This window comes from Choloepus didactylus, chromosome 15, assembly GCF_015220235.1.
Source record: "Choloepus didactylus isolate mChoDid1 chromosome 15, mChoDid1.pri, whole genome shotgun sequence".
Lineage (NCBI taxonomy): Eukaryota > Metazoa > Chordata > Mammalia > Pilosa > Megalonychidae > Choloepus > Choloepus didactylus.
Window position 1 is genome coordinate 70,320,247 of NC_051321.1, and position 26,744 is coordinate 70,346,990.

The window sequence follows — 26,744 nt, forward strand, 5'->3', positions numbered from 1 at the left end:
ATCCTTTTACAATAAAATCCAAACTCCCTAGGCAGAAACTTGTATGCCCTGGATGCCTTCTGGCCTCACCACACTCCTGTCGTCATATCCTCATCTACACCAAACTACTTAACATTCCTTAAACATTCCACAATTTCTTGTGGCTTCACCCTGGCACATCTAACCTCTGAAGGTTAATCACCCTGGGGAACTCCTCCTCATCTGTCAAGAACCAGGTCAGATGTCACCTCCTCCACGCAGTCTTCAGTAATCCCATTCCCCACCAGAGACAGTGGGAGCTCCTGTGCTCTCTTTAGATTCTTCTATGCACTCGTCACACTATAGAGTGGTTGACTGGTTGTCTGTCTTCCCAGATAATCTTCAAGATCTTTGGGGGGAAGGGATCATGCCCCAATCATCTCCAGCACCCAGCACAGTGACCAGGACCAAAGAGACATTCAATAAGCACAGGGAAAGACAAACAAATAAATGCATCATGGTTGTCAGGCTGCCTAACCATAGCAGACCCTCTCCCTCTTTATTTGAAAGCAGATATATCAGCTTGGTAGAACTGTGTACGAAAATAGAATATGTCAACCTGCACTGACAGCTTAGGGCACTATGCTAGAATTCAGCACTGAGTTTTACGACTGAGCTTCACGATGCTCTTTTTCATTGCTCAGAAGCCCCTTTTGCTTGTTTGCTGGGTCTTGGTCACGTTTCCATTAGAGCTGCATGACAGCTGAAGTCTAGTTATACACCCTGAGTTTGGGAATTCACTTTGGTTTCTGACAGCCTCTTTCTTTCATCAACTATCTAGAGTGTGCAAGGGTCAACCTAAGGCTCATTCAACAGTCTGACAACAGTAAGTGGGGGAGAGACGGGCAGAGACCCGTGAGTCCCATCTGCTTCCCCGAGTCCTCCTGGTGACACCTACCAACACTGGGTCCCGCCCAGTCCTCCCTCTGCTGGGTCCTCCCTCAGAGCCCAGAATGATTCTCTACTTGTAAAAAGGTGGGTTCTGAGGGCATACCAAGGGCTGCCATCTGATCCCCTCGACCCTGGGCCAAGACACTTACGCAGACCCATGGATGCTTGAGGGCCTGGTCAGCTGTGATGCGCTTTGCTGGGTTTATGGTCAGCATCTGGTTGATCAAGTTCTTGGCTTCAGGAGTCACTGTATCCCACTCCGGTGATGGGAACTAAGGAGCAGGAACAGGGAAGGGAGGACATGAAATTTGCAAGCCTCACACCTTGAAAGGGTGTCTTCATCCCGACTCCTGTAACTAGAACACTCTGCAGTACCCAAAGCTGCCCTGCAGAGAGTTGGAGAAGCCCTGGGAATATCTCAGAACCTGCATCAACTTCAAGACTGGGAAAGGAGGACAGGATAATCATGGTTACAATGCCAGAACACCAGAGCAGAGCAGGAAGGGGCTTCTGACATCTTCTGGTTTGACCCCATCTCTCTATTCTGGAGGAAACAGCAGCGCAGTGATCTGCTGCAGTGGCATGGCCTCTGGACTTTGCTTCCCTAGATTAATGCCGGGCTGTCCGTCAGCCCACCCTGCTGCCTCTCCATTCTGTGTAGATAATGGATCAAAGGGACTCAGTAGCCTCCTTATTTTTACAGGTACTGAGAAAGGCTGTACAAAAAAGCTGCTTCCTAGGATAGGGTAGCAAGAACTGAGCCCCATATGCCACTCCCTGGGTCTTCAAAGCCCCTTGATGCTCCCTAGATCACATCACAAACTAAACACACCCCCTTCCTTCGGCAGAGCCCGAGTGGCAGGAAATGCTGCTGTTTCTGGGCTCTCCAGCAAACCCCTCCTTACGTCATAGGCTCCAGCCTTGATCTGCTGATACAGCTTGTGCTGGTCCTCATCCCAGAAAGGAGGGTATCCCACCAGGAGGATGTACAGGATGACCCCTACGAGACAGAACACACAGGTCACAAGGGTCAGTCATCTACTTCCCTAAGGAACCAAGAAAAGCCACCCAAAAAATCAGAGTTCAAGGTACATGCCAGTTGATAATGGTGTGCTTCACTCCCCTTGTCACTGAGTCACTTCAGGGAGTTATTTAGACACAATGTGTCCTCTAACAGGTAGGCAAATCCCATCCCAAGAAGGATGCAAGATAATCAGGGAAGTACTTGGGGAATGGCCATCCCAGGGGAACCAGAGCAGAGCCATGCTGCCACATACACCAGACACTTGTATCGCAGGAAGCCGAGGGCCCTAAACACTGAAGAGCTGAGAGGACAGAACGGACTTACCACAGGCCCAGATATCCACAGGTTTTCCATAGGGATCTTTCCTCAAGACCTCAGGGGACAAGTAACCTGGGGTGCCAGCAAAACCTATAGCAGGAAAGAGGGCAGAGGCACACTGAACCAGCTTTCTATCATGTGAAACCCCCATCAGCCATTTTCCCCAAGTCCCTTCTCACTCCTGCTGCTTTTGCTATGTAAGTTCTCAGCACTCGGGCAGCAAGAGGTAGCAGGCTGAGCTCTTGTACTGCCTGGAATCTAAATCAGAAGGCAAGCCCATAGGCTGGCCAGAAACGCCCTGATCCTCCCCAGGGGTAACAAGAACATAGAGCCAGGGAGCTGACGACAGCGAGACTCACTGCACCGAGGGACGGAGGGCTGGGAGGGATCTCTGCACCCTCCCCACCCTCCTCCTATCCCTGAGGATGCCAGGACCATTTAGGGTCTGATTGCTAGTTCTGAAAGAGGAAGGCTGATCAGGAAGGGAAGGAAGGGTGGGGGCTGCATTCCAGGAAGACATGGTCACCCTTACCAAACCAAGCCTGCTGCTCTCCCTGCACTTCGATGGCCAGGCCAAAATCAGCCAGCTTGACGGCGGCACCCTTGCATTTACTCGCCAGCAGCAGGTTCTCAGGCTGCAGGGGGAATGGAGAGAACCTTGTGAGGTTCCCACCCTGGGGCCCGGAGGGAGTGCAGTTGGGCCCATGTAGTACCAACATCCGGCACCAGGTGGCGCCAACGCCCTGCAAGCAGAAGGCGAGGGAGTGGGGAGGGGGGCAGGTGGTACCTTGAGGTCCCTGTGCACAATGTCGTGCTGGTGGATGTGGTTAACGCTCTCCAAAATCTGATGTATACAGTGGCTGAAAAAAGCAGAAGGAAACTAAATGTCAGCACAGGGTTAAACGACCTCATCCACGGCCCCTTGAGGCAGACCAAAAGGTCATAGCTCCGGGTCACAGCCTCACAGAGAATCCCCGAACTTGAGCTAGAGGGGGTCTCGGACATCTTCTAGTATGGCCTCATTTTACAGAGGGGGAAACTGAAGTTCAGGCCGAGTGGGTGGTTTGCCCAGGACCACCGGCTAGTTAACAGCAGAGGGGTCTCCCCAGGCCTCCTGTTGGCTGTTAGTTTCTAAGAAATTGGGGGGCACCCCAGACTCCTAAGAAAGCTGAGACCATCCAACATCTTCCTTCTTTCTCTTTTCCTCTACAGTAACTCTGCTCTTGGAGATGAGGCCTGTGGAGGCAGTTTAGGAAGGGGAGTCCAACCGGGTCACCTACACTGCCTTGGAGGTGGGTGCACGTGTTGGTTTATGTGAACGTTCACTGAGTCCCGAAGGGCTTTGTGCTTGGTATCACACAGGAAAGAAAGATGAGTAAGACCCGGTGCCTGCCCAAAGCTTACCATCAACATTGACAAATATCTTTAAGGAACAACTTACTTAAGAGGGTTCCAAACAGGGTACCTAAAGAGTATTTGTCATAATGTTTTTGCACAGAAACAGACAGACAAGCCTGGAGTCTGATTCCTGAATCGAGCCACCCACCTTCCAAATCAGCCCACCAACGCCTGCAGGGGTGGAAGGAGCGTGATTTTGTTCCCCAGGGGCCACTTGGCAAGTCTGGAGACATTTCTGGTTATCATAACTGTGTGTGTGTGTGTGTGTGTGTGTGTGTGTGTGTGTGTGTGTGTGTGTGTGTGTGTGTGTGTGTGTGTGTGTGTGTGTGTGTGTGTGTGTGTGTGTGTGTGTGTGTGTAGGGGTTTGCTGGGAGATCTAGTGGGTTTCTGGTTGTCACAACTGTGTGTGTGTGTGTGTGTGTGTGTGTGTGTGTGTGTGTGTGTGTGTAGGGGTTTGCTGGGGGATCTAGTGGGTTTCTGGTTGTCACAACTGTGTGTGTGTGTGTGTGTGTGTGTGTGTAGGGGTTTGCTGGGGGATCTAGTGGGTAGAAGCCGGGGGTGCTTCTAATTGTCCTACAATGCACAAGTCAACCCCCACGAGAAAGAATGATCTGGCCCCCAAGTCAACAGTGCTAAGGTGGAGAAACCCTGGCCTAGAGAATGGAGCCCCAGTCATCAGGCTACCAGGTGGACAGAGCAGGCTTGCAGGGGTCGGGTGTGCTGGGCTGGGTGGTCCAGACTTTTATCTATTTCTCTGAAATCAGAGCCAAGAGGTCTCACTGGGCCCCCGGAGGCTGAGGCTCAGGCCCCTCCACAGGACACAGCCAAAGAGTGGACCAGAGAGACTTCCAGAGTGGGCCGAAGAGGCAAGTCTCCACAGAAATGTATAATTAGAACAGAGCCCGGCTAGCAGGGAGAGCCTTCTGGCCAAAAATGGCAAAAGTGCGAAGTGTCCCAGCAGAGCCAGGCCAAGCCCACTGGTACAGTCACACATGCCCCAGCCCTCCCCTCCCCTTCCCGGGCTCCCTGAGCTATCGCCGCCTCCTCCCGCCCCCAGCTGGCACTGGAATTCTTCTCCCCACTTGAGAATTTTTCCTGAGGCTGAAGCATCTGAAGTTGATCAGCAAATACTGGCCTCTCAGGGTTGAGAAATTCGTGAGGAAGCCGCACTCCCCCACTCTCCAGAGGCAGCCAGAGCTGCCACATCAGCCAGATAAGCTGCAGGCAGGATGATCAAAACCAGGCTGTAAGGACACCGCCCTCAGAGAAAACCGGGATGGGGAGGAGTGAGGGGGGAAAGGCAGGCTGTGGGGTGGGAGGATCCCACTGTGCTGCATGAAGGAGCTGCCAAGGCCTCCGTGGAGGGCGGCCGGAGGGATGAGCCTCCTCAGTGGGCCCCCATAGAGAGGCCGGCCATGGAGTTCAAAGCACAAGGTGAGTGAGGATGAAATCTCGCAGGGAGACTCCCAGGGTGGACCACTAACCCAGACGTTACCCTCCTTCTGGACAAAAACCACACTTTCTCCACCTCTGGTCTGCCCCAGCACCTCAGCTCAGAGACTTGAACACAGCAGGATTTGTCAAAGGAAAGACAAATCCACTGCAGTGCAAAGGAAACGTATTTCTGGAGGTGACAGGGTAAAGGAGCCATTTAAGAGCTTTGCAAAAAAATTGATCCAGGAGTCTTGAATCTTAGCTTCTAATATTGTCCACAGAATGCAGCCCTAGGACAGCTCTATAGACTCTTTCACCAGATAAGAGCTCTTCTATTCACACAAGCACAAAGCGTGGCCCAAGGTGGCTGAAACTCGTTTCACGCCTGAACTCCAGGGGCCTCCTCAAACCAGGAGCGGCCCCTCGCCTCACCTGGCATCGGCCTCGCTGTAGTACTCTCTGGCCACGATGTCTTCAAACAGCTCCCCGCCGGTGACACTGCAACCAACAGAGGAGGAGGGTCATTGGAAGCATGGGTCAGACGGCTGACCCCAGAGTCCCACCAGGTAACAGCTGGTCACGCTGCAGAACAGCTTTCAGAGGAATCCCAACTCTACATGCATTTTGACTGAGAGCCCGGAACACACTCGGGTTTTCATTACTTGGGGCCCCTCCTTAGGATAGCACGGCCTTCCTTTCCTTCTGGACATGTCTGCTTCTACAACCCATGGATCAACTAATACTCAGACAAAGACGAAGATATGGGGGATCTAAGAAAAAAGAAACAAACAACCTACCCAGAAAGTCATAGCTGCTGGTGGAGACCAGTGTGAGCACTAAGACAGCTGCCCGGAAGGATAGACCAACCAAAGGAGAAGGATAACAAGACCAAGGACACAGAGACCCAACCCTGAACATACTGGAGAGGAGTTTCCAGGAGGTGAAGAGCCACTTTTAAGGTATTAAACCACAACGAAGAGGGGGAGAGACCAATGGGAGGCCGGTTTATAGCTAGTAAAGGCTAACTTCAATTCCCAGAATTGTTACGTTCCTGCAAAGAGCTGTATGCTACATCTCCACCAAGGACAACACACCAAGAACCAAGAACAAAGCGTCTGCGGGGGGGGGGGGGGGGGTGTTGCTGCTGGACAGAAATGCTCGAGAAAGGCCATTCCTGGGATTCTGAGCCCTGGGGAGACACTGAGTGAGCTCCGAGATCCCCTTGGGGGCTTAGGGCCAGCAGTCTGCCCCATTATCCAAGGAAGTTCAAAACCAAATCCTCTCCCTCTGCAGAGGCTGCACACCCCGCTTAGGCCCCTCTCACAGCCTCCACGTTGAGCTGGCTGGAGGGAAAGGGCCCGCACCTTCAGAAAGCGACACTTACAGGTCAAACACGAGGTAGTGAAACCCTTCTTCAGAAATACTGTCATGGAGGCGCACTGCAAGAGAGGAGATGGGACAGAGATTAACAGAGAGAAAACTCAGAAACGCTAATCCTCTCCTCAGCAGCCCACCCCTGCCATCCTGTCAGATTCCCTGGGCTCCCTCCTGGAGGTGCAGCCCTTAGAAAGAGCAGCACACCCAACACCCCCCGCTCCAACACAGCCAGACCCTCCAGTGCTCTCGCTACCACGTCAGACTGCCTCGGACGCAGGCAAGAGGTAGAAGCTTTGTGGCTAAGAAGTAAGACCAGAAGGAGAAAAGCAGGAGCCCTCCACAGGGACTGGCCCGAGAGAGGCTGGCCCCGGGATAAGGATGGCATAAGCAGAGGATGGCAAAGCTGGCTGCAGGGCAGCAGGACAAGATGGGAAAGCCCAGGAGCTCCATCGGGAGAGCAAGCGGGAATAGGAGACACACTGGGAGGGAAATAAAGCGTGTGGCACCTGCGGTGAGGATGAAAACCAGGAGCTGGATGGCGAGAGCAGGAGACCACAGCGCCGTGAGGCAGTCAGAACAGCCACTGTTTGTTCAGCGCTTACTATGTGCCAGGCCTTGGGTTAGGCTCTCCACATACATTATCAATTCCACAAGCATTTACTGAATGCCTACGGGGTGCCAACTCTGGGGTTCAGGAGGGACATACACAGCCCTGGCCCTCAAGGAGTTTATTAGTCCTGCCACCTCCCTGAGATGAATATTATTCCCATTTTATTGATGAAGAAACTGGAGGCCCAGAGACGTGAAAGGCCAAGTGCTTCTAAGTGGTGGGTCAAGACGTGAACCTGGCTCTCTCTGAACCCTTGCTTCCTATAAGCAATGTAGGGTAGCTACAAAGGCCCAGGCAACAAAGCTACGATGCCAGGAGAGACTTCTCGTGCATGTGGTTACAGCGGCACCACAGACTGGTCTAGGAGGCCACGGCATGGAGGAGACTCAGGCCATTTGCCAATTGCAAGAAAAGGCCGGAGAGCTGAATCCCTTCCTACTGCCTGCCTCCAAAGCTCTTGGGCAAAAAACCAACCTAATGTCTTCTGAGGGCTCCTTGTCAAGCTTTTGCCCACAAAGCCACCTCTGGGTTAAATGCCAACCCCTGAGCATGATTCTAATGCAAACACAACTCGAGGTTTGGCCAACTGTCCCTGCTGCTCCTACCACTTCCCTCACCTGCACTCTTGATGGAGAACCTCTGTTTGACTTTTGCTTCAAATCCTGGGCAGTTCAGGAGCACCCAGCAGGCAGAGAGCGTAAGGGATGGCCTGCCACCAAACCAACCAAACCAACTGATGACGTTCCTGGATACAAAGAAGTCACCGGATCTCTTCCTTGGCAGGCCCAGACTGCCAACGACACCCAAGGACAACTTCCAATGCCATTGTGAGAGAACATCATCAGATCTGAGGGCTTCCCTACATCACTCCCCACAAAAGCAAAACTGTCACTGACAAGAAACACAGGACCCAGCTAACCCGAGGCCCTTCCCCATCACCATGACCCTGCCTTGTTCTCCTTGCTTGACAAATGAGGACTCGGAGGCCTGCTGGAGCTGCACCCAGGTCCTCATGATTGTTCACACGCCATATTGCCTACCTCATTTGAGCTGATCCCAAAATTCCATCCCAATATCAGCATTTCAACCATTCACCAAGAGGGCCAAAGGCAAGGGGCCCATCTCCTAAAATCCTGACTCCTCAAACTATTCCCCCCAACTGTACTTGGGCAAAGTTTCACACATTCTTAGGCTGGCAGATGACAGAGGAGGGCTTTGGGGAAAGACGGAAAGAGCTACAGCCAGAGCCCTGCTTCCCTCAATCCAAACTAACCTGGCACGCTCAGTCGAGCTCCCCTAAAGCCCTGCCACCCTCCCTCCTTGGCTGTGCCTCTCTGGTCTAACTCAGTGCCTCATGCCGAGCTCTGCTGCAGCTGCTGCTTCCTCGCTTCCAAAAGGACCTTCCATTTAATTAAAAATTTGCTATTAAAAAGCATTAAAGTGTGCAATACAAATAATCCCCTGGAAATCAGCTGTCCCAGAAGCTCAAGACCAGCTTCACCAGGGAGGTGACTAATAGCAGCGGGATGGGGCGCTAAGGGGACAGCAGGCATGACACTGACAACCTCTCCTGGGGGAGTCTCACCGCCCAGCCCTGCCTAGACACCCTCCTCACGGCCACCACCCCCCCCCGACCCAGCACAGCAGGACCAAGAACAGAGCAAAGAGCACCCGCCTATGCCCAGACTTGGAGTCACTGGCAAAAAGCAATACCGTCGTTTGCCCTTCTCCAGGAAGGCCATGCACAGAGCCCAGGGAGGGGGGCCCCTGCACAGCTGGGAACTGGGAGGAGGGCAGCAAAGGCAGGCTCATCCTTCCAGGCTGCCCAGCCCAGAGGAAGGCACCTGCCAAGATGAGGAGGCACAGGTGGGGAGGGGCCAAGGTAGGGCCCTCATCTAAGTGAGGCTGCCATCGTAATTTTTATTTGCATTTGTATGGAAAATTAAGAAGGAACTGGGAGCAAGAGGAGAGACCCGACTGTATCATCCTAAGCAACTACCCAGCAGATTCTAGATCAAAATGATCAAAAAGGTAATAACTAACATTGATCAGAGCTGTTTCTAGGTGCCAGGTGCTGCATTATTTTATTTAACCTCACGTTGACTCTGTGGGGCAGGCACCACGGTTATCCTCATCCGACAGAGAAGAGACTGGAGCTCAAAAGGAAACCTACCCGAGGCCACAGTGGATGGCAGAACCAGACTGGAAGCCAAGCCAAGCAGACGCCAAAACCCTCACTATTACAGCATCACAAGGGAGTTGCTCTCCTACCCTCTCGGGCCAAGGAGCTCCAATCTGTCACCAGGAGCCCCCCCACCTCCACCCCGATTGTGTCGCCATGTTCACGAGGCACCTGCTCTGAAGTCCACAGGGCTGTACGTGCTACACACGGGGCTGTGAAGAGAGGCACGTCCAGCCACCAAGGGGATGATGGCCAATGGGGAAGACTGGCTTCCAATCAGCAATCCCACAAGTAACCAACTAACCACAAACATGGAAGTAAAGGGTCTATGGGAGCACAGAAGGAGACGCTGCGACCTCCAGCCCGTTCCAGGGTAAGGAGAGGGATCTCGGAGGCCAAGGAGAGCCAGATAAACTCCAGGGAACAGGAAGGTCTGGGAAAATGAGTATAAAGTATTTACTGCGTTTCAGCAATAAACTTAATCATTGTTCTTTAAAAACTGTAGAAGGAAGAAAGGAAGGAAGGGCTGGCTGAAACATCTGGATACCTTTTCTTGATGTTTCTTACCTTCAGGGATTGACAAAGTCAATTCTTTAAAACCACCTGACAGTGTTCCACATTTAAACTAACAAATCTTTGTCAATAAAGCACTGAAAAAAGTGTTTAAAATGCCTGTGGTGCGGACCAGGTGGGAAGGAGGTCCCACTGCCACCAGGCTGGTTGTGGGCTGGCAGGGGACTGAGCCCCCAGCCCCCAAGACAGGACTCCAGAGCCAGTGGGCAGGACTCACTGCCCGGGCAGGGATTTAGGAGCTGCAGTCAGAAGTGATGTTTCCTTCTTTTTCTTTGCAACTGTTTTAGCTACAGTTACTGTTAGCTTAATGGGCCCTGGCCCCAAAGCAAATGGCATAACTTGTGAATAACTTGTGAACTGAGTTGGGGCAGGGGGTTTAGGAGACGGATCACTTCTGAGAGCCTGAATCTCCATTTTCATCAGCTCCACATTCCAGGGCTCCTTTGCTTGCACCCCATGAAGGGGCACAGATAACGAAAGAGAGGTGCAGGCAGGTTAAGTATCTTGTAGGAGACCACAGGAACTGACTTAGCAAATCCCAGATTCACGCCTGGTGGATGTGATGCCAAAGCCCACACCACTACGCTCTGCTTCTCCAAGTGTGGTCTGCAGACCAGCTGCACCTGCACCACCTGGAGGCCCGCCCCCAACCTACTGAATCCGAATTTGAACACGATCTCTAGATGATTCACAGGCCTGTCAAAGTTTGAGCAGTGCTGCTCCAAACCACAATGCTGGGCTGCGATTGAAACTGCTGGGGCAGCTCAGCATGAAGAAAGACAGAGTCTATTCATTAGAGGAATTCAGAGCAGGGAGCGCGCACATCAGAGGGCGAGCGCACTCCATTCAGACCTTAGACTATTACACTACCGCCGTCTTCGGCTCTCAACACCCCACCTCTGGCCCCTCTCCCAGGGTTGTTTTGATTTCGGCACTATGCCTCATAACAGGCTTTCAACTCCTGGTACAGAATATCCATTAGGGAGGCAACTGGGGATGCGTGGCGCCTTGCACCTAATTCCCCTTTGGAATTCAAGTGCCTCCAATGAGCCCTCTGCTCTCGGATTCCCCAGCCGTGCACCATTCCACAGCTAGTTCATTTGTAGCCATGCAGGATGGAGTTAAAGAGGCCAGTGCCAAAAGGGCCATGGCTCTGCAGGGTGGAGCAGTGGAGAGAGGAGAGGAATAGGGAATGAAGGGCACAAAACTGTCTCCTCTCCCTCCATGAGCCAGGCCAGGGTCCATGGCAACTCCCACTTCCTGGACCCACCACCCTGCCACATTTCCAGGAGCCCTGGTTCCCACAAGAAGCAGAGAACCCAGCCAGCCAGCTCTCCCAGGACACAGCCCTCCCCTTGCCCTTGACCCAGGAGTGGGCCCCAGATATAAATCTCTGAGAATGTGGGGACAGGTCGTTCTACACAATCAGATTCCAGCCAATCCCGGGTCTCACCGCTTTCCTAACAGAACAGATTGCTGGCACACATGGTTCCTCTGTCTGTCTGTCTACCCCAGGCTGGGATTAGGTGGTAAACAGAAAGGGCTACTGCACCAAATAAAGTCTAAGAGGTCAAAAAGTGCACATCTAATTTCCAGACACATATAAAAAAAGGCTTTTTTCAGCCAGAATCCCATTTCCATCCTTCCTGTTCATTTCTCCAAGGTCTTCACCATACCCTGACCCTTCTGTGGTCAAGTGCATCTGTGCCACAGGTGATACCGATGGGTTCTGCCCCCTGCGTTACCCACCCACCCCTCTCCCCTCTGCATGAGAACGGCCATCAGTGCTGGACTAGGTGTCCTCAAGGGGCATAAAGGAAAGGAGTCACTGTCCTGACACTGAAACCCAACACAAGACTGTCAACACAGGCTTCCTTCTGTGCTTGTGGGGGGCTATAGTCACACAAGTGCTTTAATTCCTGATCTAGAACCCCTAGATCAGAGGTCATAAACTTACAACCCCTACAAGGACCAGGTGATGCAAACGTGAGATGACTGGGAACGTCGGGGTCAGGGGCCGGCCGGCTAAGGGGGCAGCTCCAGCTGAGCCTTGCCATGCATGGATGCAGGCTCACAGGGCCAACCTCTCTGATTCGAAGGCTGTGAAACTGAATTTTTTTTAAAATGTGAAATCTCATTTTTAAATATTGGCAAATAATAAAAGCATCTTTAGGCCATGGAGCCAGCCAAATAAAACAGGCCTGAATTTGAATGCTGTTCTAGGTCTTCTCTGTTGTTCCTCTCCAACCAAACAGCAACAGGTTGGTCTCCACCTCGCTGTTTTCAGGTGAAGGTCTAACCTTGGAGGCCACCGAGGAGCTCCAGTGGTTCCAAGGCCCCTGAAAGGTGCTGACTCCGTGGAGCACACTGCACCAGGCAGAGGTGAGCACCAGCTATGCCAATCTGCCTCGGGGTGTAATCCAAGCTGCTGATTTCGATCTATAAAGCCCTGCATGGTTTGAGTTCTGGTTACCTCGGAGCTGGTCCTCTCCCCTTGGGCTGCTGTAGGACCTTGGTGCTTCCACAGAAGAGCTCATGTTGAGTGTTTTTAGCCTGAGATCTAGGAAGCCAGAGGCTGGGTAACTTGAGAGGAAACATCAAACTTCAGCAAGTTGCCTCAGAGCCCTGTCCGCTGTCAAGGCAGAGTGGGGCCCCGTCAGGGGTCCTGTGGGAGCCCCTGGGGTATTCAGGCCATGCCTAAAGAGCCTGGAACACATGTCATCCTTTGTGAAGACTCAGGGCTTTCAGGGAAAACCTAGGAGATGCTCCCTGCTTTGCCTCAAGTCGAGACTGGGGTTTCTGTTCAGACACAGCAGCAAGCCCAGTTTCTGTCCCTTCTGCACTAAATCGGAGCCAACTATTTTGCCAAAGACTATTTCAGCTGAACAATGTAAAACTGAGCTGGAGTGGGTTGTGGCAGGCAAACCTCCTCAGGCTTTATAACAACAAACAATGAGCTCTTGTCCCCCCAGTTAGGGTGGGAGCAGAGAGGAATCCTCTTCATTTTTCTCCTTCCCATCCAAGTGGCTCCCATCATCCCCTCTCCAGGGAAGCCAGCGGGCGGGCAGCTTGCTTTCCTGGCTCTGGGGAAGACAAACGGGAGTGCTATGGAAACCCCCAGAGTGACCACCACACTGCACGACACTGCGACAGGAACAAAACTCTTTCCAGTCCAGAAACAAAATCCTGACCCTTTCACGATGGCCGTGGACGGTTCCTGGTGAGAGAAGCTGGCAGGCTACTTGGTCCACAGCCTCACACCCCGAGGACACTGGAACTCAGCCCAAAGAGAGGAGGAGGAAGGAAAGGAGGCAGAAACCTATTCAGATACCTCAAATCCCTGCCCTGAGTCAGCACCATGGGGATGGAGATCCTCGGGTCTCTAAACTAGAATGCTCCAGAATTCTGAGCAAGACATAGCTGCTATCCTGATTGGGCAAAAAAAGACACCAGGCAGAGGCCCACGGACTGTGAGGGTCTGAAGTCAGAAGTGGTGATCTCTGTCCTCCCCACTTCTACCAAATACCCAAGAAATGCTCTGTGCAGGGGCACTTACCAATGTTTGGGTGTTTCAAAAGTCGGCATATTCGGGCCTCACGTTCTAGTTTCTGGTGATCTAAAAGCAGAAGAGAGAAAATAAAAACCATCAACCACCCATTCTATGTGTGGTCACCTGGCAGTTTATTCCTTCAATTCTTAGGCTCCAACTATGAACTTTTTTTTTTATAAACAACTTAGTTTGAAATAATTTCAAACTTATAGGACAGTTTTGCGCAAAAATTATACAAAACCCATACAGAGAACTCCAACATATCCCTCCCCACCAGATATCCAGATCTACCAACTCTCATTTTGCCACATTTTCCATATCATTCTATCTATTGATCCATCCACCCATCTGCTGTAAATCTATTTTCTAAACATTTGAGGGCAAATTATATGCACCATGCTCTTTGAACATTTAATGCTGCTATGAACATTTCTGAAACACAAGGATATTCACTTATGTAACCACCTTAAGTGCAGTTATCAAGTTCAAGAGATTTAACACTGATACAAAGCATACACCGACTATGCACTTTCTATGTTTTGCCAAATTAATGCAACCTGTCACAGCAATCCCGAGACAGGTATTACAATCACCTTATACAGATAAAGAAATGATTTAGAGAAGTGAAACACCGCAGGTCAGACAGCGGCAAAGTTGGCATTAGAATCCAAGACTTCAACTCAAAATGCTGGTGCTTTTTCCACTAGAGCAGGGATTTCTTTGGGCCAGGGGTTCCAGAATCTCTTTCTTGTTAGAAACACTGAGAATGCCTAACTTTTATTGAGCACCGACTGCACTGCCAGGCACTGGGCTGAGAGTTTTGCATATACTCTTTTATTTAATCCTCATAGCACCCTGGAGCAATGATGACAATGATGAAGATCAAGATGATAATGATGAAGATAAATAATAACAGGTAACGTTTATGGGGCGCTTACTTCTGCACGAGGCAGATACATATTTTAATTTATCCTCATAACAACCCTAGGAGGTAGATACTGTCATTATGCCCATTTTATAGACAGAAACAAACCCTGTTTCTCCCCAGGATTTTGTTGGCCACCTGCTACTATGAGTTCTCACCTCCAGAGTTCTGCTTTGGTGACATGAACAGGGTCCCAGAGCGCCCCCAGGCCCGAGTGAGCTACATTGGCCAGTTCCACCCACAAGAAGGCAGAACTCCAGGAAGTGGAGAGGGAGGGGGCTACGCAAAAGCCAGGAGGACCCCCACTCTACCTCCCATCTCCACTTGCTGGAATCCGGCAGAAGCCAACTCGTTCATAAAGCCTTCCCTGTCCCTCTCAGGAGACTGTGACTCCTCCCCCCTCCTCTGGCCCCCTCCCCCGATGGCACCTTTGGGACTCGCACACTATACATTATCTACATTAGCACATCTTTTGGTCACAAGCTCTTCAAGGAGGGACCTTTCTGAGTAGTGCCTTGCAGAGCTCCTTCTGTAAACAGGGGCTTAATGAGTGTTTACCAGTAATAACAGAAGTAGTAATAATTATCGTTTACTCAGTGTTTGTGAGGTGCCAGGCAGAAGCATGCAACCCTGCGAAGGAGGGGATCTGATTTTCACTCCACTGCATTACAAACAAGGAAACTGAGGCTTACCGAGGTAAAGTCATCTGCTCAGGGTCCCACAACTAGGCGGTAGATGCAGGTGGTCTGAGCCTACGGCCCTCTTCCTCCCCCACTCTGCTATGATGATCGGATAAATGGATAAGGAAAAGTGAGAGCATCAAATAAAGACTCCAGGCTTTGGGGGTGCAGTTCAATTTACCCCAACCCTCTCACAGGCCCAGGCAGAGGCCTTCAGGTCCACACCTGCCAAAAGTGACTGTTGCTTTCCTTGTTAGGGGAAGACCCTCACCCCATCTCTACCCTAAAGAGCCAAGGGCTCTGTAAAGCCTCCCACGATGCTTGGAACCCTCACAACTATCCCATGAGGCAGGTGGTACGATTACCCCCATTTTACAGACGGTGAAACTGAGGCCCAGAGAAGTTAAACATCCTGCTCAATGAACCACAGCAAGAAAGGGACAGAACAGGGACACAAACCCAGGCCTGCCAGTCTGGGAGAATATAGGCATTATAGACTAGAAGGAATTCATATGTATGGGTTCACCAATCACCCCCAGCTTTGTCCTAAACTTTCCCTCCAACAACAGCTCTGCTTTGTGGAGGAAGGAGGTGGGAACAGGCAGAGATTAGTTCCTGCAGCCCAGCTAATCCACCCCAGATGTCCGAAGATTTGGGTCAGGCCTTGCTTCCCACCCTTGGGTTTGGCTTGACCACTGAGCAGCCCGGCTCCTGTCAGGATACAGCCAGCAGGGACGCCCCTTTCCCCCAGGTAAGCTCCAACTCATACATCACCTGGGATCCCTCAGTCCCAAGCTTAGGGACATGGCCTTCAGCAGCCCAGTTGTCAAAGAAGCTGCTTTGGCTAGAGGGCTTGCTCCTTCCAGATCTGGCTGGGAGGATGTTAGGGCTACCCTGCCTTCCCTGCCCCAGCCCCGACTTTGGATGGAGGTACCCAGCTAGCCAGCCCCCAAGCTACAGCAGGCCCCCCTGCCCTCTTCCTGACCCTCATCCCACCACCCTCCAACCCTGAACTCTGGGGCCTGGCTGCCTGGGCAGGTGCAGGGAGAACAGCATCGTGCAATGTGGAGGTGGCAGCTGAGGGGAAGGCCCAGAAGATTAATGTTTATCTCCTCCCATAAGTCTCTTACCGGCTAACGGTTACAGCCCCACAACAGTGACAACACTAAAAATAAGGGAGCTCTGGCTTTACCAGTGACTCAGAGTAGGGAGAGGAGAGACGCGGACTCACACTCCCAGACCCTCGAAGGAGCTGCCCAGGGTCCAAAGGGTCCTTGTCAGCCATGTGGTATAACCCTGACCCCCAGAAGCTGGGCCCCAGGTTCTGGGCAAGGCCCACGTCTTCTCTGAACCCTGAGACTGCACCTTCATCCTTGCTCTGATCCCAAGCCACGGAGCAACCGGCACATCATTTTTGGAGTCAGAGGGCCCTGGAATAAGTCCCGGCACTGCCACATCTGTCAAGTTCTTAAACCCACCTGAGCCTCTTTCAGTCCTTCAAAAAATCCTTATTGATGCTTCCGTGATAGGCACCGTTCTAGGTGCTGTGGTCGGGCAGTGAACAAAGCAGAGGATCCCTGCTTTCATGGAGCCGACATTCAAGTGGGGTGGGGAATGGGGGTCAGACAATAAGGAAAAACCGATGGCATGTCAGACAGTAAGAAGTACTACATAAAAAAATAAAGCAGGGAAGTCGGAAGAGTGTAAATTTAAGTAGGGTGGTCAGTTCAAGCATTGATAAGGAGGCAACATTTGAGTAAGGACCCAGAGAAGGTGAGAGGGGGAGCCGGGCACGTATCTTGAGAAAGTTTCTCCCTTCTAAACTGGAGAGAGCTCCACCACAGGATTAAACGCAGAAATATGGGTAATGGACATAGCACAGTGCTGGCACACAGTGACGGCCTCCTTTCCAAGGGCCTGGTGATGAGGTGGAACAGGTCTCCCAGGCTGGGCCTTGGCTGTCATTAACACCAGAGACACCAAGATGGGAGGATCCGCTCTCCCCTCAGCACCCACTGAACCCCCCAACCTGGCCTCTGGGACCCCCACAAGGGAAATCCTCCATTGCAGCTTTCCTGGGGGAGGCCCTGCATCTACAACCTGCAGGGAGGGTTAGCAACGAGGGGACAGCCCTGGAGGTGCCCTGGAGGTGGGATCCCTCCTCTCCCCGGGCCTCACCAGCCATGGCGTCCTGCCATCCAGAAGCTCAATAGGCCGTGTGGTTTCTGCCGATCACGCTGCTGCCTCCCTACACCACGCACAGCCCAGCCCTCAGCCCAGCTGTTGTCTCCTGTCCCCACCCCATGCTCCCTGTCCTGTAGCCCCCTCCAGGACCGGGGAAAGGCAGAGTATTTCACCCCAGCAGCAGCTGCATTTCAGGAACAACCTAACGGTTTGCAGAGCATCTTTCCGGACAGCAAGGGCTGTCCTGGCTGAACACAGCATCCTCAACCCCAAAAGGGGACGATCCCCTGAGTCATGCCTGGGCCCCAGGTACAGGCCTCAGCTGGGGATCCCAAGGATGACAACGCACCAGTCGTGCTCCCACCTGCCAGTGACGGCCGAGCTTGCTGCTTCTAGAGAGCAGCTCAGCCCTTCCAAGGCTGACCCTCTTCCCACCTACCTTCCTGCCAGGCTCATCCCCGCCCCCTCAAGCAGCCCAGCCCCCCCTTCCTGTTTGACAACCAGCCACTTCCCGCTTTTGCACAGGGCCACTTCCTGCCAGGGAGAGACCCACCCCCCTGCCGGCCCTAAGCCCAGCTCCAACCACAGGCCTGTGCGTGGCTCTCCCCCTCAAGCAGCGGTGGCAACAGGAGCAGAAAGCAGAAGCTGCCATTACCATTGGGGGCCTGCTCTGGCCCTTTCCCAGCAGCCTGCTCAGGGCAACGGAGAGTCCCTGGGAAACAAGGTCCCTGGAAGCCTTGCCTCTCCCACCTCCTGCCCAAGGGCCTCAAGACTTGGTCCAAGGATCTGAGTGTCACAGGAAGGGCGGCAAGCAGTGGCCAGATGCGCCAAGAGAGGCAGAAAAGAGGAAGCAGATTGCAAGGGAGATAGCATGTTGCAAAGGGTGAGGAGAGCCCCAGAGCCCTGAGAGGAAGGCTACTCCAAATGCACCTTCCCTGCCCCCTCCCAGGATCGGGGAACCAGGGCAGGGTTGGCCACGGCCTTCCCCATGCCCCTGCCAGGGATGTGCCTGCTGATTTAGGGATATTACTTTAAAACCACAAATGCCAGCACCAGCCTTAAACATGACCCCGCTTCCACCTAAACACACAGCCCTCTGTAGGTGGAAAAGGACACAGAACCCGACCGGGGCTAGGGGGACTCCCTGAATTTGTTCCAATCTCAATGAGACCCTTGACTTTTCAACAGACATTTCACAGGACTGTGCCCCTGAACCTAACGTCCAGTAGGGTGGCCTCCTCTCGCCGTTCTCCTGAGCGCCCCCCACCTTATTCCTAAGTGGCAGAGGCCCTGGCTCAGGCCCCTTGGGGGCGTCACTGTGAACCGTAGAAACAAGGGCAGCCCAGGGATTTGGCTCCTGATCCACCTTCGCCAGCTGCTTATAAACAGCCCCGGGCCTTGGGCTGAACCAGCGGGAATCGCCAGCCACAATCCCCCTGACCTCGCCTGACAGGCCTTCCTCTGAATCTCACTGCAGATGCAAAGAGTCTCCAGTAAAGAACAAAGTCCATCCAGCACGTAAAAGCAGGGGCCCTAGCTTCAGATTCTCCCACACCCCTCCACCCCGGCCTAGGAGAGGGCTGCGAATACAGTGCGACAGAGACTGAAACGCACGGGTTAAGGCCATCCCTTAAACTGGAATCATCTTCCTTTTGGATCTCAAGAGAAGGGAAGCTTTATTGAAGCAGGGAAAGGAGAGAGGTGCCAAGAAGTATCCCGTAATGAAAGTCTCCCAAACGAGCCCTGATGGAGAAAACCCCCATGGAGTTGCCATCAAGCCCCAAGAAGGCTGCCTCTGGGCACCCTGGCCACTCCTGAGGGCCAAGACAGGGTCAAGTGCCAAATCCTCCATGCCCCCGGCAGGACTCCTGGTGTCTGCAGCCTTTGCCCACTGTTTCGGTGACATTTCCTACGTGGTAACCAGCCCCAAGTAAAACATCCCAGGAAGCAGCCCCTAAAAATAGCTCCTCCCAGGGCAGCAGCAAGCAGAGGGGGGAGGGGAAAGAAAGGGAGGAGAAAAGAGGGGAGCAGATGGGAGGTGGCTGCTGCTGATAGGGCCTGGAAAATAGAGGTGGTGTTGTCTGTGGGGGGGTATCTGGAAATACCCCTCAACAGAGCCCAGGGAGGTGGGTACAGACAAGAGCGAATCCTCACCCAGCCATGTGGAGGGATTTGCTCCTCTGGGCATAGAGCCCTGGGCCTGAATGGGGAGGTGTGGGGGTGGCACAGCAGGATGCAGCACAGGGACAAAATCCCAGAACCCGCACGGTAAAGGAAGGAGCCAAGGAGTAAGAGAAGGGCCACAATGCCAGCAGGTGCTAGGGTATGAGCACTGGCAAAAGCATTGGTATTACCTAAAGGTCAAAAACAAAAACAAAAAATCCTAGCAAAGGCTTGGTGCCTTGGTTTCCCCAGTGGCGCTGGGGTAGATCTGTCTGGCTGTGGGCAGATGACAAAGGCGCTCTGCCAAAAGGCACTCAAGAGGTGCAAAGTGCCTGTCACCAGCCTTTTGGCACCCGTGGGATCAGGCCCTCATTGGGCTGCCAAGGCTGATCAGAGAGCAACCTGCATGGGGATGGGGGCAGGAACTGGTCACACCCACTCCTCCCCGTCCCTGCCTCCAGCCCCAGCAGACAACAGGGTCAGCCACTCACCTCTAGGGTTTCAGCACAGCCTCAGAGCTCAAAGCACGGCTTCTGACAAGGGACCCGAGCATGCAGCGGGGAGAAAGTGGAGGCTTCTCCTAAGGGATAGGGCCACCTTCCCACCTCCATTCCCACCCCAGGACACCAGTGCCCAAAGTCACTCTGGGAGGGAGGGAGGTTGGGCAGGGTGGCAGGCCCATGTGGAGAAGTCACACAGAGCACATCATGACTGTGCTGTGAAACTGGCCCAGCCTAAGTCTGGGTCCAGGGAGACAAGTCAGAGGAGTCCAATCACTTAGGTACAGGAGGCTCACTTCTCCGTTAAAAGAAATTGGCTGCTTTATCCTCAGGAGGAAAGTACGGCTTTGCACACAACTTCCTTAAATGCTTCCTCAAGTCCCAGTGTTTCAGTGCTGCAAGGGTTTCTCATACCCCGCTCCCGCTCCTTACATTGCCGCTTCACCCACCCATCTCTTCCTCTCACTTCCCTCATATCCTCAACAGGAAAGTCTCACTTGGAGATACCACAAGGGACACAAATGTCATGGGGGCTACGCAGGCCAATGCTGAGAGGGTGGGGACTTCCAGCTGGCACCACCCAGGAGGGATCCTGTTTCAGTCCCTAGGGCCAGCTGGACCCAGTAAGGGACAGCCTCTGCTGTTCTGGTGGCCAACGTGCCACTCCGCGTGCCACAGCCCCCGACATGGATAGACACACTAACTGGGGGGCCTGGATGGAGGCCCCTCCTCGTAGAACACCCCATGTGCCCAGATGGCCACATGGAGAAGGCTGGGCCAAGGTGTGTGTGGCAAATCCCAGAAAGCACTGCAAGAACTGCCGGTGCTGATTTCAAATGGTATTTCTTAAAGTTTGGCTCATGGACTGACCACCTGCATGAAATTCACTGGGGCACTCATGAAAAATGCAGATTCCTGGGACCTCATGAAGCAGAATCTGTGGCGGTAGAGCCCATGAATCTGCATTTCTAACCGGTCTGCAAAGTGATCCTTATGCACACTAAATTTAAAAGTCACTGTTTATTGGAAGCCTCACCAGTGACCCTATTAGGCCATTAATGATGGGGAAGGGAGAATTATTAGCTATTCTGTCTCCCTATGTCACCCACCTCACCTGATGCCCCAAGCACAGGAACCCATGGACTGCCGAAGCCCCCAGGAGCTAGGAAGGAGAGGGCCATGAAGGGCTTCTTCCTCCGAGCCTCAACTGCCCTCCCCTCCAGCAGCCAGGTCAGGTCTGCAGCCTGGGTCACTGTATCAGAAAGGAGGAGCCCAAGCCAGCAGAGGGTGCCAGGGCTCTAGCAATCTGGCTTCGAATTTCCTGGAAGCCAAAGCCAGAAGGCAGTCATTTAACCTGGATGTGTTCAGTATATGTCAGGTTGCTCGGCTAGGCCCTAATCATGTACAAGTAAAGAAACAGATGTGGTCCCTACCCTGACCTCCCCGGTCCTCAGGAAGAGGAAAGCGTTTGCTTATAATTAGATTAAATAAATTTAAAAGAATTGAAAGCAGGGACTAGGACAGCTATTAGCACACCAATGTTCATCACAGCATAATTCACAATAGCCAAAAGGTGGAAGCAACCCAAGTGTCCATCAGTAGACGAATGGATAAACAAAATGTGGTCTAGCCATACAATGGAATATTATTCAGCCATGAAAAGAAGTGTAATGCTGGTACAGGCGACAACATGGAAGAACCCTGAAAACATCATGTTCAGTAAAATAAACTGGATGAAAAAGGACAAATATTACATGATTTCTCTTCTATGAAATGCTTAGAATAAGTAAATTCATAGAGACAAAAGCAGAATAGTAGTTACTGGGGTAGAGGGAATGGGGAGTTATTGCTTAAATGAGTATGAATTTGGTTTGGGATGATGAAATAGTCTGGAAATAGTGGTGAAAGTACAGTGTTGCCAATGTATTTAATGTCAGAGATTTGTCCACTTAAAATGGTTAAAATGTTTTTTATGTTATGTATATTTTACAACAATTAAAAATAATTGTATAAAAATAAATAAGTAAATAAGGCAAGAGCTGAAACAGATTTCACTGTTTCTGGTAGCATCTTGGTAAGGCAAAGGGTATTACTTTAATATCCATCATAGGGAAAAAAACAGGAATCCAGAGAACTGTTCCAAGTGCAGAGGTTTCTTATAATCCTGGTTGTTTCAAGGATAAATCCTAAACTAATGGAAGAGTGAAAGGACCATTTGCCCTTCAACTATAGCAATATGGGAAAGCACTTTGGATATAAGCAAAGAAAGCAGGATATAAAATTTTATGCTCCACGAGGTGAAAATCTGTGTGCATATGAATAAAGATAAGAAGGGAATATGAAGATTTAAAAATAAAAAAAGACATAAGGGCTCAGGCTCCTTGGAGGGAGTGCTCTTAAATCTTAAAATAACGACTTATCATTGCCATCACCTGGCCCACTAGCTCCTGCATCCAAGCCTATTTTAAACGCTTCCTCTGGCCTAAGGGAGCTAAGTGTGGTACCACGGGCTCGGTGAAGAGCCCCAAGTCCACACCTATTGCTTTTATGAGGCAAACAGAGTGACGTTATGTGACTTTCAGTGAGCTTATGCACACAGGCCTGCAGACAAAGACCGTGCTCAGTGTACATCCATGTGAACCCACCTACCGGGATGGGGCCTCTAAGAAGACAAGGACAATAGGTAACAGACCAGGAGAAGGCCTTCCCATCCAGATCTGACACCCCTGCCTCCTGGCCACCTCACCATCAATGCCAAGGAGAAGCAGCTCAAGACCCTCTTTCTTTTCTTCGGGCCAGCAGTACAGAGAATCACAAACGAGAAAGAAAACAGGCAAGGGAACTCAGCAAACACAGCAAGCTGCTTCCTCATCGATGACCCTGGTGGGCCCACCACATTCCCAGACACAGAAATCCAACACCTGCGGAGCCCTACACAGACAGACAGCGACCAGTGAAACCCAGCCCCAGCCACTGCTCCTTTATAAAATATACAGCGTAAACTGAGAGGCTGCAGGGAAGCCATGGCCTGCACTCCCTAACCCCATGGGCACCAGCCCAGTGGGTACCCAGGCCCAACCCTCTGGAGGAGCTCACATCAACCCCATGCCCACACCTACAGCACAGCCCCCACTTGCTCAATCTCCATGACAATGCCCTCCACCATCCCACCACAACTGGTACTTACAGATTCCCGACCCCTCTTCCTGGCATCTTTGCCTATCAGCCAGAACCAGGCCTCCATCCCAAAGTAACCTGGCGCACAAGCCACACAAAGGAGTCCCAGTCTTGGTATAATCATCTCAAGAGATGGGGAGTTACTGTCTGGAGCATATGATCTTACACAAGGGTCCTCTTCTTTAGGAACAAAATCAAAGAGAAATCAAACCTGGTCCAATTTAGACAGGGAGAGAAAGATGACTACTGGGAGAGACCGGGGAAGGTAGGAAGAGGGTAAAGATGGAAAAGGGAAATTCAGGTGTCAGGGAAGGAGCAGAAAAGTAAAAGCCCAAGGCTGGCCGCTTCACAGTCCCCAGAACAGGTTATCCTCACTTCCCACCATTTAGCTCCCAGCTGTCTCTCCATCCCTCACCCGTGGATCAGAGGACACTGATTAGATGAGGAAAGCACAGCACTGCATCATTGACTGGACAAACCAGATACCGGCCACATTTCTGATGACCGGGATTCTGCTGTGCAGGCCTGGGGAGGTATCCCTTCCCAAACCACCATGCCTGCCTGCACCCTCCGTCCGTGGCCAGAGGATATCTGCCACAGAGCCCAGCCCACATTGCCCCCCAGCTACCAGGGGGGAGGATAGCATCTGACCACCCACATATCTCTATGGCAACCATTGCCTCATCTCAAGGTACCCAGAGAGAAAGAAAACAAACAAGTCAACTTTACAGCCAATGTATGTGAACAGCAAGCGACCGGGGTGGGAGACAGGAAGGGAAGCTCTGCTCAGGGGAACGGAGAGAGACCCTCCCAGCCTAGTGGCAGATGCAGCCTGCTGAACAGGTCCCAGAAGAGCCACCAAGAGGACAGAAGCCCACTGTCAGCTCTGAGGAATTTCATCGTTTCTCTGAGTGCTTGGGGGCATCTTACTACATTTCCTATGCCAGAGATTCCCATCTCAACACAGGCCACAGCCACGTCCTCTTCAGGCATTTATCCTGGCTCCTGATGTATTTATGGCTTCCCATTGCCCAGCCCTAATTCCTTTCTCTGAATCCCATAATATTTGTCCCCCAGCTACACCCTGCAGCCCTCAATGACCCGACCCGTCACATACCTCCTTACTCACCCGACCTGTTCACAGAGCACTTTGCTCATTGCTGCATCTACACCTATCAGATGAGGTGAGTTTGGCAAGCACCCAATACAAGGTTCAGGGAGTGTACTTTCTAGGTGTGAAAGCCAGGACCCAACCCTCCTGGCCTCAGGTACTCAGGAGGATCTCACAAGTCAGGTTCCAAGGCCAGGGCCTTGCACGCTCCTCAGACTCCAAGGCAGTGCTGCTCCTAGCCAGACGAAGCCATGGGGGGCTCCAGGCCAGGAGGCATCACCCTCCACCCAGGACAGACAGCATCTGCTGCTGCACCACCAACTTTGTAATTTGATCAAAAAAACAATCAAGTTCATCTGGCAGGATTTGTTCCCAAGGAGCCCTCATCAGTAACAGCCTGCCCTGATGTTTACAGATTCCCTTCCCTTGGGAGTCTGTTCTGCCGCCTGGTGGGCAGGGGGAAGCTGGGTTTCCAGAGTTGCTCATTTACTGCATCTCCATCCTAAGCCACCACTGGGACACAGTGATTGGATGGGCCTGGAGTGGCTACCACTGCCCCACAGGGGGAGGCTCCAAGTACCCCAAATTAAGAACTCTCCATTCTGTGTCACCACCACCCTCCGTATTCCCCACCTCCCATCAAATTCCCTGGAGCCTTCAAGGACCACTCCTCCCTGTGACCACCTACATCTCTTACGTGGTCCTGGGTCTGTCTGAGCACTTCCAGCTCCCAAAGCCACTCTTCATCTGGCTTCAAAGTCCACCCACCCTGAAATTCCAACTCTTCTCCAAGTGCTAAAACACAAAACCCCTACCTCCTGGTGCATCTTCAGAAAAAACAAAGGCCCTAGGTGACCTCCCCCAGGAAGAGGCCAAGAAGGGGGGAGGGACACTCACCCCGAGCAGACAACTTCTTGGTATTGATGATTTTTGCTGCATACTCCTGCGTGGAGGTTTTCTTCACACACCTGCGGACCACAGAGAAAGCACCCCTGGAGGGAGAAGGGGAAAGAACTGGGACACAGAGCAGGGCAGAGTGACAAACATACACTTCAAGTCTGAGGACAGTGAGGCTCCCGTCCTCAAACCTTTAGTCAAAATTACACACACACACACACACACACACACACACACACCTGCGTCACGATCACCATCGTCCAACATAAGGCAGGAGGACGTGGTCACTCACGACACCGAACAAACGTGGAGTGAAGTGCCACCCAACCCCCACCCTCTCCTCCAGCCTGGGGCAAAGCAGCAGCCCCAGAGCAGGCTTTGCGCAGGGAGGGGGTGGGCGATGCTTAAAACACACACCTGCTGCATCTCCCTGATAGCCCTGCAGTCCCGACCAAGACAACCAGGAGAGACAAGGGAACAGAGGGACCCTGCACTTCTCTGGGCAGCAAGAGTTGAGGGCAGGGGAAGGAGAGATAAGAGGGTATAATTCCCAGAGAGCGAAATCTCCGTCATCCATGGGAAGGTGAAGAAAAGTGAGGCTCAAATCCCCCGCACCGGGCTTCACCCAACTGCATCCTGGCTCAACTGACAGCAGGGAAAAGGGATACAGATATGGGTCTCAGACGTCAACAGCTCCCCTTCCCCAAGATATTTTCCCCTACGCCCCGTGCCCCCAGATGGAAGTGTCACTCTCCAGCTCTGGAAGCGTCTAGGGGAGCGGGCAGGGCGGGGGCTGCAGTGGCCGGGCTTGAAGCTGCGGGTGGGGGTGGGGGGGCCCGGGCTGCTGCAGCGGCCAGCTCAGTGCAGAGGGGAGGGGGATGCTGCGGCTGCGGCGCGCGGCTCCTGGGACCACTGCAGGGACGGGGGGAGGGAACGGGGGTGCTGCAGCACTGCCCAGTAGCGGGGCTGGGATCCTGGAAGCAGCACTAGCGGGGGGGGGGCGGGGCCGGGCTCCAAACACCCCCACACATACACACCCGGGCACCGCAGCGGGGTTGGAACTGCAGGGCTGGGAAGGGTCTTGAGTGCCAGGCGCGTGGGACATGGGGACAGAGGACAGAGTGAGCTCCTGAGAGGGTGAGGAGGGGACGATGAGCAGGCCGGGTCCCGGAGGGGGAGCGCCTGAAGGGTGCGGGAGGGGCGGGGCTGGAGGACGCCCAGGAGCGGTCAGGGGGCTGCAGTCCCCGAGGCAGCGCGGGGTGCAGCAGTCCGGGCAGCTGCTGCAGGGCGCGGAGGGGGCTGCGGAACAGGGGACTGGGGGACAGGGCGCCCCGGAGGCAGCAGGCGGGAAAGGCTGGGGGTGGGGCGGGCCAAGGGGGCGCTGCAGCGGCCGGTGCAGGGCCGGGGGGGCGGGGCGAGGAGCCGCATAGTGCCCGGGCGGCTGGGGCAGGGTCGGGGGCCGCGGCAGGCGGCGGGCGGGCCGTACTTGCCGAGCTCCTCGAAGAGCTGGTAGTCGTCGGTGAAGCGGGTGCAGGTGGCGGTGGTGGCCATGCTGGCGGGCGGGCGGACGCGGCAGTACAGCCCGCGCCGACGTCGGTGCACAGTCACCGCCGCCCGGCCGAGGGAGCAAGAGGAGGAGACGGGGCTGAGCCCGGCAGCACCGCGAGACTTTACCGGGGAGAGCGAGGGAGGGAGGGACACCCCCGCGCCCGCCTGCCCCGCCCCCAGCCCC

The 26,744-nt window shown here is 53.2% G+C and overlaps 1 protein-coding gene across 25 annotated transcripts in view; it reads right to left on the reverse strand.

Moving 5' to 3' along the window:
* Positions 1 to 26,718, reverse strand: part of CAMK2G (calcium/calmodulin dependent protein kinase II gamma) — a 52,525-nt gene extending 25,807 nt beyond the window's left edge. For 6 of the 25 annotated variants that reach the window (XM_037805464.1, XM_037805445.1, XM_037805441.1 and 3 more), the window contains exons 1-10: positions 26,499 to 26,716; positions 25,013 to 25,107; positions 13,382 to 13,441; positions 6,468 to 6,522; positions 5,516 to 5,581; positions 3,039 to 3,111; positions 2,784 to 2,886; positions 2,258 to 2,341; positions 1,815 to 1,909; positions 1,059 to 1,181 (exon numbers count right to left, since the gene is read on the reverse strand). In XM_037805464.1, the coding sequence (XP_037661392.1) occupies positions 1,059 to 1,181; positions 1,815 to 1,909; positions 2,258 to 2,341; positions 2,784 to 2,886; positions 3,039 to 3,111; positions 5,516 to 5,581; positions 6,468 to 6,522; positions 13,382 to 13,441; positions 25,013 to 25,107; positions 26,499 to 26,563 (819 nt within the window). In that variant the 5' untranslated portion in view covers positions 26,564 to 26,716. Of the gene's footprint in view, positions 1 to 1,058; positions 1,182 to 1,814; positions 1,910 to 2,257; positions 2,342 to 2,783; positions 2,887 to 3,038; positions 3,112 to 5,515; positions 5,582 to 6,467; positions 6,523 to 13,381; positions 13,442 to 17,158; positions 17,252 to 25,012; positions 25,108 to 26,498 lie in introns of those variants that run through there. The other 19 variants (XM_037805449.1, XM_037805444.1, XM_037805456.1 and 16 more) reach the window with 10 other exon arrangements.
* Positions 26,719 to 26,744: the final 26 nt, after the last annotated feature.